This window comes from Protobothrops mucrosquamatus, unplaced genomic scaffold (genome assembly GCF_001527695.2).
Source record: "Protobothrops mucrosquamatus isolate PMUCROS unplaced genomic scaffold, P.Mucros_1.0 scaffold6172, whole genome shotgun sequence".
Lineage (NCBI taxonomy): Eukaryota > Metazoa > Chordata > Lepidosauria > Squamata > Viperidae > Protobothrops > Protobothrops mucrosquamatus.
Window position 1 is genome coordinate 19,196 of NW_015392006.1, and position 18,220 is coordinate 37,415.

At 38.9% G+C, this 18,220-nt stretch overlaps 1 protein-coding gene across 1 annotated transcript in view; it reads right to left on the reverse strand.

Annotated features, from left to right (window-relative positions):
• LOC107300124 (multidrug resistance-associated protein 4) overlaps positions 1-18,097 on the reverse strand; it is a gene marked incomplete at its 3' end in the record, with an annotated part of 37,286 nt that extends 19,189 nt beyond the window's left edge. Inside the window, exons 1-6 of the mRNA XM_015829466.1 lie at positions 17,948-18,097; positions 16,449-16,538; positions 15,023-15,186; positions 8,199-8,324; positions 5,789-6,038; positions 3,180-3,284 (exon numbers count right to left, since the gene is read on the reverse strand). Of these exons, the coding sequence (XP_015684952.1) occupies positions 3,180-3,284; positions 5,789-6,038; positions 8,199-8,324; positions 15,023-15,186; positions 16,449-16,538; positions 17,948-18,097 (885 nt within the window). The remainder of the gene's footprint in view (positions 1-3,179; positions 3,285-5,788; positions 6,039-8,198; positions 8,325-15,022; positions 15,187-16,448; positions 16,539-17,947) is intronic.
• Positions 18,098-18,220: the final 123 nt, after the last annotated feature.

Sequence of the window (18,220 nt, forward strand, 5' to 3'; positions counted from 1 at the left end):
TTAAAATTAAAGATCCCCACAAAAATCTATAAAATGTATTAAATTTTTGAAGATGTTTTACAGATACACTTATAGCAATTCCGCACAAAGTAATCTAATTTAAGAGTACTACTCTTTCCCCAAATGTAAAGTTTAATCACTCGCATCTATCGAGACCCAAAAAATAATTATCTGTGAAATATCACATGGGATAAAAAAAATGGAAGATAGCACATACGTTCCTTATAGATATAAAACTGATAATGGTTTATAAAATTAATGTTTTTTTCTATTTATACTTAATTCATACCTAATTCTCTTATAAATGAGAAAACCACAAAGAAAAATTAGAAATAGTATTAATTTTAATCAGATCATAAATTAATATAAGCAGCAAGAAATCAGCACGAGAAAATGTTTTTCATGTTCAGAAATAAAAAACGATTGCCATTATACTTTATTGATTTTCTCATCCTCTTTTATTTGATCCAGGTCCCTTCAATATTCCTAAGCATGATACTTGATTGGATTTAAAGCAATAATCAGGTTTCCAATAAAGGTTGGTATAAACATAATCCATTGTTTCTAATCCTAAAATATTGTTTCACCATGACAGCAGACAGAAATACAGTAAGGGGCCATTGGCCTTCTTAAACATTATGCTTTAATTTCCACAAGGTGGCGGAAATAGCTCATTTTATTCCTTTTTACTTTCTGGTTATACAGTCAAGGTTTTCCCTCACTTTGACCTTGCACTGACTTCAACAGAAGCATTCCACTTTCAGCCAACTGCAATGTAACTTACATATAGTTATACAATTTGGAACATGGTTGTCAGAAAAAGAAAACAGAAAAAAAATCTAGCAATATAATATGTGCTTTGTAAAGAGATATCCACTGAAAAAGGTAACCCTGCAGCACAGGAATCTTAAAAGGAACATCTGACTGAACCTCAGTATACAACAGGGGTAGTCAACCTTGGCTCTTTTATGACTCATGGTATACCCCTGGTATACAAGGTACTGTATCTACCAAATCTCTGTCCCTCATAAAAAATGTTTCAAAAAACAAAGGAGGCCTGTAAAGTCCCCAAAAATTAACCAGCTGAAGTAAACATACTAGTTACCATATCTGGCTTTTATAAAGGCATGTTAAAATATCTCTTTTTCTGAATATCTAAATCAGGACAGGTAGTCCTTGACTTACAACCACAACTGAGCCCAAAATTACTGTTGTTAAGTGAGACATTTGTTAAGTGAATTTTGTCCCATTTTACGATCTTTCTTGCCACAGCTGTTAAGTGGATCACTGCAGTTGATAAGTTAGTAACCTGGTTGTTAAGTGAATCTGGCTTCCCCATTGACTTTGCTTGCCAAAAGGTCGCAAAAGGGGATCACGTGACTTTGGGACACAGCAACAGTCATCAATATGAACCAGTTGCCCAGCATCTGAATTTTGATCACATGACCACGGGGATGCTGCAACAGTCATTAAGTGTGAAAAAAACATCATAAGTCGCTTTTTTGAGTGCTATTGTAACTTTGAACGGTCTCTAAATGAACTGTTGTAAGTCAAAGACTACCTGTAGTGAGGTTAATAACGATTTACCTAAACTAAATGTGAAGATGTTCTGAAAGACCTAAAAAGAGCTAATATAGGTAGTCCTTGACTTACAACAGTTCATTTAGTGACCGTTCAAAGTTACAACGGCACTGGAAAAAAATGACATGACCATTTTTCACACTTATGACCACTGCAGCATCCCCAGGGTCAGGTGATCAAAATTCAGACGCTTGGCCACTGACACACTTATGATGGTTGCAGTGTCCTGGGATCTTTGGATCAGTTTTTGCAAACTTCTGACAAACAAAGTCAATGGGGGAAGCCAGATTATTCATTTAACAGCTGTAGCAAGAAAAGTCATAAAATGTGGCAAAACTCAGTTAACAAATCTTTCACTTAGCACCATAAATTTGGGGTTTAATTGTGGTCATAATTCACCTGTAATGTGGGATGTACAATGTATCAATTTCCTTATACCTTGTGCATTTATCTCCCAGTAGTAACTGGATTATGTTTCCTTGGCAAATGATAGGAACTGAGGCCAACTGATCCTACTGCTCTTACATCATCTGCAGAGATAGTAAAATCCACAACCTTTCCCAGTGAGGAGAAATGATACCATCATCACAGTTAAGAGATTTACGTGGCATTTTGTAGTGATTCCAGGTCCTTTGCTAAAGAGCAGGATATAAGTTTCATTCTGGGGAGAAGCATAATAGTGGGTGGAAAGGAACTAAACAAGTGGTTTATGAACTGCCAGCTTGTCGGTTTGTGGCAAAGATTTCAAACTGAGGTCCTACTTGATGCCACCATTAAGTTCCTATAGGTCAGACATGTCAAACACAAGGCCCGGGGGCCGGATGCGGCCGCAAAGTGGTTTCATGTGGCCCGTGAAGCCATCCTGGAAACAGTGAGGGAACGGCCCCTGCTGCCTTGGCCCTGGCCCAGGCCAGTTGGGAGCCAATGTACAATTTTGTGGTGGCCATCTATGCTGAAACGCATTCAGTCTTAGCTCCACAAGGCCGTCTAGAAACAGCGAGGAACCAGCCCCTGCTGTGTCGGCCCCAACCCCTGGGTGCATGCTGGGAAGGTGTCACCTTTTGTGAGGAATGAAGAAATGGACCATGCCTTGGCGCTTGCCCCGGTCCCACCCCCTTCTGCCAGAGACCCTCAGATCTGTCCCATTCCTGCCCAGGCCCCCACAGGCACCCTTGACGTGAACGATGTAGAGCTGGCCATGCCCACCCAGTAGGCCACATCCATTCCATCCACGCCCACCCAGTAGGCCGCACCCACCCTGGCCACACCCATTCAGTAGGCCGCACCCACCCTGGCCACACCTACCCGGCCCCCCAAGGGCAACCACAATGCTGATGCGGCCCTCAATGAAACTGAGTTTGACACCCCTGCTATAGGTCATATTGCTTACTGAAAGCAACATTCTTCATTGCATTACTAAATGTATTTTATTTGGAAGGAGGGAGAAAAGCATTTTTAGTTTAACAACAACCTGAAAAGGGGGAAAAAACACTACTTGTTCAGAGATAGCCATCACTATCTCCAAATTTTGCATCGTTTAGTTGAAGCTGCAAAGGTGGACCGATTCTGTATTGCCATTCAGAATAAAGGTGATTTACCTTGTCCCAGGAGCAAGTTAAATGGTGTACATTAAGGATAGGATTTTCACTGTTACTTTTGAGTTGTGGTCTGAACTGAGAAACTTCATCAAGGATTAGAAAGTTCTGCATCAGTGGAAAGAAAAAAGAAGATCGTATAAGCACAAAACAGAAAAGATTAATTTATTTTTTGCTGAAATACGTTCACATAATCAAAGGCTTTCCATATATTCAAAGAACATTTCCGTAGGGAAACTGAGTTAATTAGAAAAATAATAATAATTTTCTGACAAAGTCAATGTTTCTTTTTAAATACATACTGATCTAGTGTTATTATTTTATTATGACTTTGAACATGGTTAACTAATAGTTTAGTTTATAATTTACAATATTCCATGTATAGCAAATGAAGATCTGATTATCAACAGGAATGAAAAGTGGTATTCTAACTTTTTTTTCTGTGCCTTCATATATCCAAGGAGCAGTTGTGAGTTTGCCTCACACAGCCTTCTGCAATGATAGGCACTGAATCCTACTTACTACATCCCACGCTCAACTGTGCACAACAAAAAAGAAGATTTAAAAAAAACGCACTATAATATATAACAGAATAACAGAGTTGAAAGGGATTTTGGAGGTCTTCTAGTCCAACCCCCTGTTCAAGCAGAAGACTCTATACCATTCTGGACAAATGGCTGTTCAATCTCTTAAACATCTCTAGTGATTGAGCACTCAACTTCTGAAGGCAACCCGTAACTGTCAGGAAATTTCTCCTTAGTTCTAGGTTGCTTCTCTCTTTGATTAGTTTCCATCCATTGCTTCCTGTCCTGCCTTCTGCTGCTTTGGAAAATGGATTGACCCCCATCTTCTTTGTGATAGCCCTCAAATATTGGAACACTGCTATCATGTCTCCCATAATCCTTCTTTTCACTAAACTAGACATACCCAATTCCTGCAACCATTCTTCATATGTTTTAGCCTCCACCCCCTAATCATCTTTGTTGCTCTTCTCTGCACTCTTTCCAGAGTCTCAACATCTTTCTTATATAGTGGTGATCAAAACTGGATGCAATATTCCAAATGTGGTCTTACCAAGCATATTATAAAGCAGTAGTAACACTTCACGGGATCTTGATTCTATCCCTCTGTTAATGCAGCCTAGGATTGCATTGGCTTTTTTTGACAGCTGCAGCACACTGCTGGCTCATATTTAGGTGATTGTCCACTAGGACTCCAAGATCCCTCTCACAGTTACTGGTGTTGAGCCAAGTTTCACCTAATCTGTACCTGTGCATTTGGTTTTTCTTGCCTAAATGTAAAACCTTACCGTACTTTTCTCACCACTCAATTTCATTTTGTTAGATAGGGTCCAGTGTTCAAGTCTGTTGAGATCCTGCTGGATTTTGAGTCTATCTTCTGGGATGTTGGCTATCCCTGCCATTTATTATCATCTGCAAATTTGATGAGTGTACCTTCTATTCCCTTATCTAAATCATTTATGAAGATGCTGAAGAGTACTGGGCCTAAGACAGAACCTTGGAGTCGCCCATTGCTTACGTCCATCCATGTAGATATGTATAGTTCCATTCAGGACTACATGTTGAATGTGGTTGACCTATTCTCCAAAGCACCTGAGGGCAGGACAAGACGTAGTGGGTGGAAACTGTTAAATAGTTATCCAAACTAGAACTAAGGAGAAATTTCCTGACAGTGAGATCAATTAATCAATGAAACGGCTTGCCACCAGAAGTTGTGGGTGCTACATCACTGGAGATTTTCAAGAAGACATTGGACAACCATTTATCTAGAATGATGTAGGGTCTCTTGCTCAAGCAAGGGGTTGGGACTAGAAGACCTTCAAAGTCCCTTTCAATTCTGTTATTCTATGACTTCTATTCTAAGCCATTAAGAGTCAGAATATTATAATGGCCTCATAATGCCTGATACAGTGAAATTCTCATATGCAAAAGACACTTTCTTCCTCTGGTAGCCCTGGCATTGATTTTCCAACCTCCTTGTCAAAGGCCTGGTTCTTCTTATTAACTTTGCAGAGGTGCTGAATGTGCAGTTCATGGGCTGGACAAAGCCTGTCATCATTTTTAGCAGGTTTCTAAAGCCTTATTACAATGTCTGGGTGAAGATATTTAGTGGAATTGTTCCTACATTCTATTACAGATCCAAATAATGGGAATGAAGGAGACCCTTGCAATAGAATCTATTTGCTGTTTATTGATCAAGGGTGATTTAAAAAGTGTTGCACTATAATTCTGTATTTCCAAAGTTTTTTTTTTCTGTATTTTTCCCTGTATTTCAAATTATCTGATAAAACTGTGCCTCTATTCTTGTCCCTAATCCATAATCATTCCCATTACCTTGAAAATCATTTAGGCTCATTCAGTTAAACATCCTTAGTCAATAAAAAGCACCATAAATTCAACTTCTAAGCAATTAATCATCCGTAACAATTAAGAATTACCCTTAGGGAATTACATAAGGCAAATATTTATTCATTCTCTTTCTCTAGCTATAAAAGACGGAGGCTTGCCTAGAAAAAAAGCATGAGCTACCAATTTGTTAATTATTTCTAATGCTGCCATTAAATTCAACTGAATGTCCCCTTTTGGTAATACCTTGATTCGTCTAACGCTGACCAATGCTTCAGACACTTTCTCAATGGCTGCCGGGAAAAAGAGAGTGACTGTCAGCCTCACTGCACCATACAGAGAGACAGCGACAAACACCCGACTCGCTGAAATCGGATTGCCCAGCAACACGTAGGTCATGAACGTCATAAATACTGTGATTTTGCTGGCAATGTAGAAGGATGCCAAGTTCATTCCCCGGAGGTAAGAAGTCTTAAGAACCACTGAAATCTCCTTTCTGAAATTGAATTTTAATAATTTTGATAAAACACGCTATGTATTTGTGTATTGCAAGTATTTTTAAGACACTTCAACCAAGCAAATCTAAAAGGTTTAGAAAAACTAAGTAAGAAGAAAGCCCACATTATTAAAAAAAAACACCAATTCAGCATCAGTAATAACATCAAAACAACAGTAGCATATACCGCATCATCGACTCCACAATGCCTTAAGCAGCCAGGTTCCATTCAAGTCTCAGCTATGGAAGCACAGAAACTTCTTGTTTGGATTATTTCAGTGCACTCCACATGGGGCTGCCCTTGAAGACCATCCAAAAGTTACAACTGGCCCAGAATGCCACAGTATACACAGTACTTGGCAGCTCTTGGTTTGCCTATGTAAAGCCCCTATTGTGTGAGTGCCACTGGCTTGAATTTTCCTTCTGGATGCCATTCAAGATGCCAGTTATCACTTTTAAAGCCCCACATGGCATAGGCCCATGTTACTCAGGACCATCTCTTCATGAGACTATCTGCCCCTCCCATTAGGTCAGGGGTAGGCAACCTTGGCTCTTTTAGAACTGGTGGACTTCAACTCCCAGAATTCCTGAGCCAGCCATACTGAGGGGAAAGGGAGAGGTTTCCAAGCTGAGCCATGCTGGCTCAGGACTTTTGGGAGTTGAAGTCCACGAGTCATAAAAGAGCCAAGGTTGCCTACCCCTGCATTAGGTCATATAAAATGGTCATGCTCCAGGTTCCTTCCCTGAAACAGTGCCATCTAATGGGACCTAGCAATCGTGCCTTTTCCATGGTTGCTTCTGCCTTATGAAAAACCATCTCCATGGTAATCAGGCAGGCCTTCATTCATCCTCTTAGCTTTCCGGAACGCCATTAAAGTCCTGGCTCTTTACCCAGGCACTGGGCTAGAGTGGTGGAGGCTATTGTGGGGGAGGGGTTGGGGCACCCTGGGAGATTGATAGACGTACCAGATTTTTTAGTTTGTTTTTTTTTAAATATAATTCTTACTGATTTTATAGTTATACTGTTGTTGTGAGCTGCCCAGCTGCCCAGCTGTTTCATCATGGTTGGAGATAGAAATCTGCTAAATAAATAAATGAGTTGAGGCCAGCCACTCTCTCTTAGCCCAACCTACCTCACAGAAAACGGGAAGAGAGAATGGATATATTTACCTTTGAGCTTCAAGAATAGGGAACCCCAAACCGGAGGGTGTGATTTGCTCAGGGGCATGAACAAATCCCAAATGGGGTGGCAGGATATGCATTTTTAAAACCATTATTAGCATTAAAATTTGTAATTTTAAACTTTGAAGAATGGTGGAGCTGAGAAGGCTAATGAAAGGGAGAGAAGCCCTGCAAATATTTGCTTGTTTGTTTTAATCTCACTGTTATTAATTATTTTTATAAATAACCCAAAGCAATGAACATACTTAATACTCTTCCCTCCTCCTATTTTCCCCACAACAACAACTCAGTGAGGTGAGTTGGGCTGAGATAGAGTCACTGGTCCAAAGTCACTTAGCTGGCTTTCATGCCTAAGGCAGGACTATAAGTCATTCTTGTCTGATTTCTAGCCTATTGCCTTAAGCACTAGACCAAACTGACATAAACATCCGCAGATATGTGGTGGGAAAATCCACAGGTGTGCGCAGGAAGATCAGGGTTGGATGAGCTGATGGGTAGATTATAAGCCAATGGCTGGTAAGATGAATGTCCAATGTATATTTTTTCTCAATTTAACGCGCACTTGGATGAGGAGACATGAGGTTTCTAAAATATCAGAAAGGGACATGCAAAGGCCTAGGAATTCGTGTCCTATGGCAAAGAAGGGATAGGAATCTAAGAAGAAATAAATGTTTTGAAATGTATTTTCAAATTTTCAGAGAATTAGACATGGAAGCAACATAGCATTTTATTTTATGTTTTAGATTTTGAAAAAATGGTGATATATTTCAGTTTATTGCTACGTTAAATCATAAATCTTACTTATTACAGGAAGGGACACTGTATGATCAGGGAGAAAACAGGTTTTATTTACCCCACAACATTCTCAGATTCTTTTGTTGTGATTCAAAAAATCCTGCATTACATAGTATCACCCTGTAGCTAAAAATCAAGTAAAAAACAACATAGGTATAGAATTTCTGTGAGATATAAAATCACCTTCTCATATTGTTCACAAGTTCAGCAAATGACTTTTCCCAGGCATACATCTTTATTATTCGCATTCCAGTTATAACCTCATTCATAGTCCTGATCCTTGCGTCTGTGAAAGCTGCAGTCCTGCTCCTGAAGAAAAAATAGGCAGCTATAAACTTTTTTTTAAAAAAAACCCTCTAATTCTAAATTCATATTGGACCAATAAAGGCTTTTATTCAGACATTTTCATTTATCTAATGTGAGAATTTCTGTGCTGTTTCAATAATTAAAAAACATTCTCCTCCTTCCCCCCAAGTAAAAGTTAAGGAATACATAAACAGATATAATGATGTAGTGAACAAAACTTAAAATACATATGTGAATGAACTTAAGGTGCTTATGAAAAAAAGCTTATCTAGATTTAGTGGATTCTTTTACATAGCATCAATCAATAAGCCATACTGCTTTGAAGAATTGAAGATATACATAAGCAAGGATTGGGACTGGCCTAGTCAGACATCTCTGAGAGTATGACATCCTAGTAGAAGGCATATAGGTATAGAATAAATAGTAACAGTTAGTAGAATCTATTACCTGTTGCTCATTCTCAGGAGTAAAGCCATAAGCAGGAGACAAAAATGACCACTTATTCACTATCTATCTTCCTTCAAATTAATGAGAGACTAATAATAGCAAAAGGAACTACAGTCAGGTAAAGGACTGCAATAACAACTAGAAACGATTAGTGGAATAAGAATTTGGAATTTATGGAATTTGTATATAGATGGATAGATAATGTAAGATAATAGATAAGTCCATAGATGGAGTTTAAAGTAGATATACCTTCAAGGGTGCTTTTACAGCAAAGTGCAAACTTATGAACTCTGGTCTAAAGTAAAGATTGGACATCCATTTGTCCAGGATGCTTTAAGGATTCCTGCCTTGGGCAGGGGGTTGGACTAGAAGACCTCCAAGGTCCCTTCCAGCCTTATAATTCTATGATTCTATGTTTTCTCTCTTGGTGTCTAACAACAACAAAGCAATCAACTAACTGCAGTGTGGAAGGTCATGGATTATTGAGAAATGTTCTTTAATAGATAAACAGAGGACCAAGTTTAATATTTCACAGTGCTGGAATTCTCCTCATGAATATTTGCCAGATCTCAGGTTTAGTCCCAAATATTTTTATGCAGGCATCTAGATGAACATGTAAATGAATATATATTGATTTTCTTGTTTGCTTTTTTTATATTTACTATGATTACCGATAAAGAAGATTACTGCAAAATAGTAAAGAGTGCAAAGTTGAAAAATCTTATCTTCCAGCTTAAAATACTAGGATTATGCAGGGTAACATCCATAAGACAGCAGACATACGCTCCTGAACAATTCGACAAAATGCTGTAAATATTAATAAGATTATCTAATAATCATAATAATTTGAAACTACTGAAAATGTGCTATACATTTTAAAAATCACATAACTAAATGAAATAGCAAATTATAAAGAATATCCCCTAAAAGGATGGAAATTCAACCAGCGCACTGTACAATCTGTTATTTTTAAAAACATGAAGAAAGTCTCCACCTTCTCAAAACTTCCTTGTTTTGCTACAAAACTGAAACATTCCACAGCTCAGCTGCCCTGAGAGTCAGTCACACAGTATTCAACCTTGAAATACTTGCAGAAGTAACAACTAGTCCCAGGTCTACATTTCTAATCTGAAGATTTGCAATTATGAATTATAAATGTATATTATATACAATTACAAGTATAAAGTAGCTCAGAAAGACCTGAGAACATGTTTTGCAGAAAAAAAATTGAGAAATATTTTCTACCTTCAGTTCAAATTCAGGTAATCCTTGGCTGACGACCACAACGGAGCTCAAAATTTCTGTTGCTAACTGAGACAATTGTTAAGTGAGTTTTGCCCTGTTTTACAACCTTTCTTGCCAGTTGTTAAATGAAGCACTGCATGTTATTAAATTAGTAACATAGCTGTTAATCTGACTTCCCAATAGACTTTGCTTGTCAGGTCTCAAAAGATGGATCACATGAACTTGCAACCCTCGTAAATACATGCCAGATAATGATGATGATGATGATGATGATGATGATGATGATGATGATGTTGCAAGGGACCTTGGAGGTCATCTAGTCCAACCTCTGCTCAGGCAGGAAACCCTATACCATTTCAGACAAATGGTTGTCGAGTCTCTTCTTAAAAACTCCCAATGTTGGAGCATTCACAGCTTCTAGAGGCAGGTTGTTCCACTGATTAATTGTTCTAACTGTCAGGAAATTTCTTCTTAGTTCTAGGTTGGATCTCTCCTTGATTTGTTTCCATCTGTTGCTTCTTTTTCTGCCTTCAGGTGCTTTGGAGAATAGCTTGACTCCCTCTTCTTTGTGGCAGCCCCTGAGATATTGGAACACTGCTATCATGTCACCCCTCGTCCTTCTCTTCATTAGACTAGACATACCCAATTCCAGCAACCATTCCTTATATGTTTTAGCCTCAGTCCCCTGATCATCTTTGTTGCTCTTCTCTGTACTCTTTCTAAAGTCTCAACATCTTTTTTACATCGTGGTGACCAAAACTGTATGCAGTATTCCAAGTGTGGCCTCACCAAGACATTGTAAAGTGGTATTAACACTTCACATGATCTTGATTCTATCCCTCTGTTAATGCAGTCCAGCACTGTGTTGGCTGTTTTGGCAGCTGCAGCACACTGCTGGCTCATATTTAAGTGATTGTCCACTAGGATCTGAGATTCCTCTCATAGTTACTACTATTGAGCAAGGTACCACCTATACTATAACTGTGATTTGGTTTTTCTTGCCTAAATGTAGAACCTTACTTTTTTCACCATTGAATTTCATTTTGTTAAATAGCGCCCAATGTTCAGGTCTGTCAAGATCCTTCTGTATCTTAAGCCTATCTTCTGGAGTGTTGGCTATTCCTGCCATCTTGTTGTCGACTGCAAATTTGATGACTTCCCCATCTATCCCCTCATCCAAATCATTGATCAAGATGTTAAAGAGCACTGGGCCCAGAACAGAGCCCTGGGGCACCCCACTACAAACTTCCCTTAGTTCCCTTCTCTACTTTTTGGCAGACAAAGTTGTCTGCTAGGTTTGTCAGGAATCAGTTTGATCTTCCACTTGGTGCAGAGTTTGTCTCCCAGTTGATGTCAGGGTAATTAAAGTCCCCCATAACTATTGTGATGTGCTTCCTACATACCTTAGTTAGCTGACTAGCAAAAAGTTCATCTATTTCTTCTATTTGGTTGGGTGGCCTATAGTACACACCTATGGCAATGTCATTTTTTCCCCTTTTATATTGACCCAAATGCATTTGAGACAGCTTTCATCATTGTTGTGCTCTATTTCTGTAGAGATGTAGTTATTTCTTATATAGAGAGCAACTCCACCTCCTCTTTTATTTGATCTGTTTCTTTTAAATAATTTAAATCCCTCTAGCTGTGTGTTCCATTTGTGGGTTTCATCCCACCAAGTTTCCGTAATGGCAATAATATCATATCTGCCCTCATTTACCTGAATTTCTAGTTCACCCTGTTTATTGCTCATACTCTCTACGTTGGTGTATAGACATTTGAGTCCTTTATGACTGACCCTGTGTTTACTTTCTACATAACCTATGTGGTACCTGAGTTCCTCTATTTTCTTACCACCTGTTTGATTAGTGCACTTGGTGTGGCATTCACTATTAAAAGCTTGATTTTGCTTGACAGCTAGGTTGATATTCTTGTCCACACACACCTCTGTAACATGCACTGCTAACCCTATAACTCACAGCTTGCAGTTCCTCCCAGCAGCCTCTAGGCAGTTCAAATGCAATGGTGGTCCAACCAGAAGCTCAGCTACGTTTCTCCTCTGCCAAGCATCTAAATTTTAATCACATGACCATAGGGATGCTACAACAGTTGTGTGAAAAACAGTCATAAGCCACTTTTTTCAGTGCCATTGTAACTTCGAACAATCACTGAATGAATGGTTGTAAGCCATTCCAAAACAGGACTACCTGTATGATCCCTGCCTTCTCTGAGTTCTATGTTCCTCTCATTTCTAGATTTTCTTTATCATGTCCAAGGTTCTACATCTCACCATATCTACCATTTTTATATCGCAAGACCTTTTTTCCTAGAGTCTGGCTGAACATTAATCATATAGTATCTTTAGAGGTTAGTTTAGAAAAGAATCCCAGGTGTAGAGAAAACACATATCCTCACCCACGTTTGAACATACAGTCATGTTCAGGAACAGCAACTGTATACAGATAGTCCTTGACCTACGATCATTCATTTAACAATCTTTTGAAGTTAACGCTGGGGCTGCCTTACAAGTAGTCCTCACATTTATGACTGTCGCAGCATCCCTGCAGTTATGTGATCAAAACCCAGGCTCTTGTCAGCCAGCATGTATTTATGAGGGTTGCAGTGTCTCCGTGATCACCATTTGCGAACTTCCCTGGGGGGCTTTTGATGAGCAAAGTCAACGGGGGAAGTCAGATCTGCTTAACAACTTGATTCACTGCATGATTGTCGCAAAAAAGGTTGTAAATTGTGTTGACACTTAATGATTGCACCCCAAGCTCTGATTCCAATTGTGTTCATATGTCAAGGACTACCTGCACCTTGAATGACAGAATGGCATTGACTGTTGAAAGGGATCTCTTAAATTGGAAGCTAGTAGTCTTAAAGATGTTTTCAACAGTGATCTAGTAGTCCCACTCAATTAAATGTGTGCTTTTAAATCTTCCTATTAATTCCTCTTTTACTTAAAGCAAAGGTTCTCAAACCACAGGCCTGCATATTTATCATCCCCTTGCTCCGGAATACATTTGCCTCTTTCTCAGCTACTTACTAGCCCAGTGATGGCGAACCTTTTAGAGACCGAGTGCCCAAACTGCAACCCAAAACCCACTTATGTATCATCAGGTGCCGGATGGGTGTGGCCCATTGGGTGGGCGTGGCTGCGGTGGGAATGGCAGACTGGGTGGAACTAAAAAGTTCAATCAATCAATTCCAATTTTGCGAGATCTTTTTTTCCCCCATGAGAAGTTGAAATTGATTGATTGATGGTGCCATAGGTTCGCCACCACGGTCCTAGCCCATCCCACTTACTAACATTCCTACATCAGCTGGCCCATCCTCTCTTGCTCTGCTTGCAGCCTCCCAGACCTGGAGAAGGCTAAAAAGCAGGATGAAGAGGCCAGGAGGCCAGGCCTGTATTGCTTGGGGCCTTTTTGCTCTCCGCAGCTGTTGGATGAGGGAATGGCTGCTTGGAAAAATGGAGCAGATGAGAGAAGCAGCAGCAAATCCTGACAGGATTGAGGAATGCCTGCAGCACCCAATGGCATGCCTGCCTTCTTAAGCAACCCTTACCTGCCAGCTAGGAGGAAGGGGCAGAACTGAGGTCCTAGCAGAACTGCTTACACCAAGGAGGGCTCTGCAAGTTCTCTGCCAGTCCCCAGAGGCCCAGGAGCTTGGCTTTCACACCACCCTGGAGATGCTGGTGCAAGCCTGCCTGTATGGATCTGCCAGAGGTTGTCCTCTCAAAGCTTCTGGGCACAGGAAGGAACCACAAAGTCATCCAGAATCACAAAGAGGATCCCTCACTTGCAGGACAGTTTTTTTTCACATTGCACATGTCTTGCATGCTTCATGCTAGGCTGTCCAAACCCAGACATTTAAAAAGAAACACTAATTAATAAATGTAATCAAAATTTACAAGTCATGAATTCTGCCCCTCTCTATGTTCATTTTTCCAAGTTCTGTAACTTTTTTAAAAAAATTCTGCTTTGTAATTTGCCTTGGGGAGAAAAGCATACTTTGGGTCTTGTGTATGTCTTTGAACATATAATAAAGATGAAATTAAAAGAACATCTCTATTCCACTGGTGCCAGAGTTAGCAAACACATGTTTTTGAACCTTTTTGTTCAAAGTATATAACCTTTGAAAAACACAAACTACAAAAACCTACAAATATTTATTAGAGGTAGATCTGGAGGAAGAAATAGTGAAAGGGCCAATGATCGCATGGGCGAGAAATGTGGGCCGAAATATAAATCTGGAAGAATGGGAAAGATTATGGAACATAAATTGCAAACTGACACTGTCAACTGCATATAGGGAAAATCAATACAAAATGTTCTATAGATGGCATTTAACACTGGCGAGATTGGCCAAAATGTACAAAAATATGAATCCGGAATGCTGGAAATGTAAAAATAAGGAAGGAACATTCTATCACATGTGGTGGCTGTGCCCCAAAGCAAAGAGCTATTGGGAACGGATAGGGCACTGGATACAGGAGATAACCAAGGTGCAAATTGAATTCAAACCTGAACTATTTCTTCTGGGTATAATAAATTTAAAGATCAAAAAGCAACTCCAACACATCATTATACATATATTGACAGCAGCCCGTATAGTATATGCTCAGTGTTGGAAGGGTGAAAACATACCTACAAATGATATGATTATATACAAAATTCTTGAATGCATGGAAATGAATAAACTTACGCTAGAATTAAAAGACAAGGAGGCAACAGAATTTTATGAAATATGGAACAAATGTTATGATTGGCTAGAATAAAGAAAGAAAAAGATATGATTACTGATGTAAATAAATTGTAAATAATATATAGGAGATGTATAACACAGTTTTGTTAAGGGAAAAATGTATTTTTTCAGTTTTATTTTTATTTTTCAGGAAAAATAAAAATTAAAAAAAAAGAAAAACACAAACTACAACAACTATCCATGCTGAGTTGAAAGAGTTTTTTTTAATCACTCTGAAGGAACAAGATGCCAATCACTCTTACCTCAGAGCTGAGAAGAGCCTGCCCATGCAGGTTTGCAAGGGAAGAAGAATAATCAGCACCGCCATCCCTGCAAGGCAGGACGGGCCAATCTCAAGCCACAAAAGGACAGTCACAGCTATTGCCTGAAGGGGTCCAGCCCATAAGAAATGCAAGAAAATAGTCACCTAGGCAAAAAAGAAATACACATGACTCACAAAATGAACTGAAAATAGAAAAATCACGACAGCGACCAGTCTATTGTGCGCATGGGGGAAAGTCCTGTGGGACCCAGAAATGATCAATATCTGGATATGTTAGGTTATATATATAAAAAAGTTGTTGTTCCTTCAATGCCTTGGGAATTCTGCATGTCACTCTAGTCTTGGAATTGCTCCTTACTAAGATGGAACTCCAGGCCTCAGCAACTGCCTGCACCATCTGAAATATAGCTTCTTTTTTAGCCTGACATTTATCATCTGTGATCATCTCCACATCTGAGGCCACATGAGCCAAAATACCTCCTACATATTACTGTCTATTTAATGGTATAAAATTTACCCTGGACATTTAAGAAAACCTTCGCATGACAGAGTTTAATCCTGTCTGGTTTGTGAGAGTTCTAACCCATATCTCATGAAACCAGCATATTTACTTTTAATCTATACAAAATCATCTACAGGCAGATTTAAGCAAAATGAGCTGCCCAAGGTTAAAATAATGAACTTTGCGCTTAGCTGAATGATCTCAAAAAACTAAACACAGTCACGTCTGGTTCATACTTTCTTGGCTACCATGAAATATCATAACTATAGCTGAGACTAGGATGCTTAAAAGCTACCCTAAAAGAAGAGAGTGGCAAATCAACTTTCTAATATTGCTTAGAAATCTTACATAGACATATCTCTTAGCTCACAAGGAGTGAAGCCCAGTTTGAAGGGGACTTATTGTTCTGCCACTGCAGTATCCTTGAATGAATCATAGATACCCTTGGCAGTTTTTAAAAGCCAACATGAGCCAGTTTAGTCTAATGCAGGAGTAGGCAACCTTGGCTCTTTTATGACTCGTGGACTTCAACTCCCAGAATTCCTGAGCCAGCCATGCTAGCTCAGGAATTCTGGGAGTTGAAGTCCACGAGTCATAAAAGAGCCAAGGTTGCCTACCCCTGCACTAAGTGAACTGTTGTAAGTCGAGGACTACCTGTATAAGTTATTCTTCTTATCACAATCCTCCATTCTAAGAAGACAACTGCTTGGAAATCACCGCAATATAAGATGCACCCCACAAAGGATTCGATATAGCCTTTAAAAACATTTTTATCCACTGCATACACATACAAGCAAACCCAAGGACTTTCATTCTATCTTGCTATGAATAAAAAGAAAATGCCACTACCTAAGATCACTCTTAAGCTAAATCATTCAAAATGTGTGCCTCCCTTAGGGCTTACCTGATCAAATTTATTCACATCGTTTGACAAAAGATTTACAATCTGACCGGTTGTCGTTTTTGACATGGCTGCATTACTCAGACGAAGCGCCTAAGAGCAGAAACAAACTTATTCAAATGTCACATTCATACGCTGAATAGTATTTAGTCACAGCATTTTCCCAACTTAGCTATCTTTCGTCATTTTTCAGTATTTCCTTTAAAAAAAATTAAATATACTACTCAAACATTTTTCCAAATTTCAATAATCACCTTATGGGAACAATGTAAGATGAAACAAACTCCCAAAAGCAGGATCAAAACTAAGGTTCAAGTTTAAGTTAACATACAGTGAAAAAGAAGACCATGACATGTCATCCGGAGTTATAATATGTGAACCTGACATTTTGGTCCATAATCATGGTTTATGCTTAGACTGTTGTGTGAATCTAGATAACTATGGTCTGCTGAATTTACTTTTGTGTTGCATATGAACCCAACTTCTCCAGAGCTAATAGTGATTGTATCATTTGCACTTGCTAACTCTATGGATCAGAACAGCACTATAATTTCTCTTTTCCAATGTATATGATCCTACATTAAGTAGAATAATTTAGAGTACTATACTTAATGCTAAAGATTTCTATCTAAAAGTTGATTCTCCTTTTTAATAGCATTTAATTTGGTCTACCTTGAAAGATTGATTTACCTCAAAGAAGAAAAGTTTAGTAAGTCTACTTCCACACCTCAATGTTTTATGGTCAAGAGATAAGCTTAGGACAATATATTCCTTTTACATTGTTTTTCACTTTTCTCTAGTAACTGCCAGAAAATAAACCAGGGTGTTACTCTCATTCAAATGCCAGGATTAAGAGGAAGTGACTCCACAGAACACTCTTCCATCTGCAAAAAAAGTGATGTTTCTTTTTTATCAAAGAAAAACTCAGGATGCTGGGAGAGATTCTTCCTTTTGCAATGCCATACTCTGCAAAACCCCATTGCCACAACTTTTCCTGTTCTAAGGGTTTGTTTAGAAATATAGGTAGTCCTCGACTTATGATCACAATTGATCACATGACCCCGGGACACAGCAATGGTTATAAACATGAACCAGCTGCCAAGCGTCTGAATTTTGATCACATGATCATGGGGATGCTGCAAAGGTCGTATCTTTGAAAAACGGTCATAACTCACATTTTTCAGTACTGTTGTAACTTTGTACAGTCACTCAACGAACTGTTGTAAGTCAAGGACTACCTGCTCTAGGGAAAAAGGCTATATCAGAAACTGAGGAAAGTATTTTGGAGACAGATAAAAGAAAGGAGTCAATTTCTCTCTGCGCACTTCTCATACAACAATGCTGGCAACATTTTAAGGACAGAACTCCTGTTTGTGTTTCTCCAAGCTACAGTATAGTGCATTGTCTGAGAATTACAAGCATAGCCAGATCTTTAAACATTGGAACAACTTGTACTCATTCACACTCCTTATTCTTCATGCTAACCATGAGAACCAATTCACGGAGTCAAATCGCTCTCCAGGATCTTGCTTTTCTGAAAGATTTAACAGAAGTGTCACCCAATAGTGATATTCTGTAGGAAACCAGTTTTTCTTGTCTTGATAGAACTTTAACCCAGAAGTATGATAAATACCCACCAAGTTCAGATGCATTAGACCTGATATAAGAAGACTTATCCTGTTTTAAAATGTACAAAGCATTTAAGTATTTCAAAGAATTAAGTTTCTCATCAAGTAAATGGCAAGAAGGCGACGGGCAGCAGGGAGAAAGTAGAA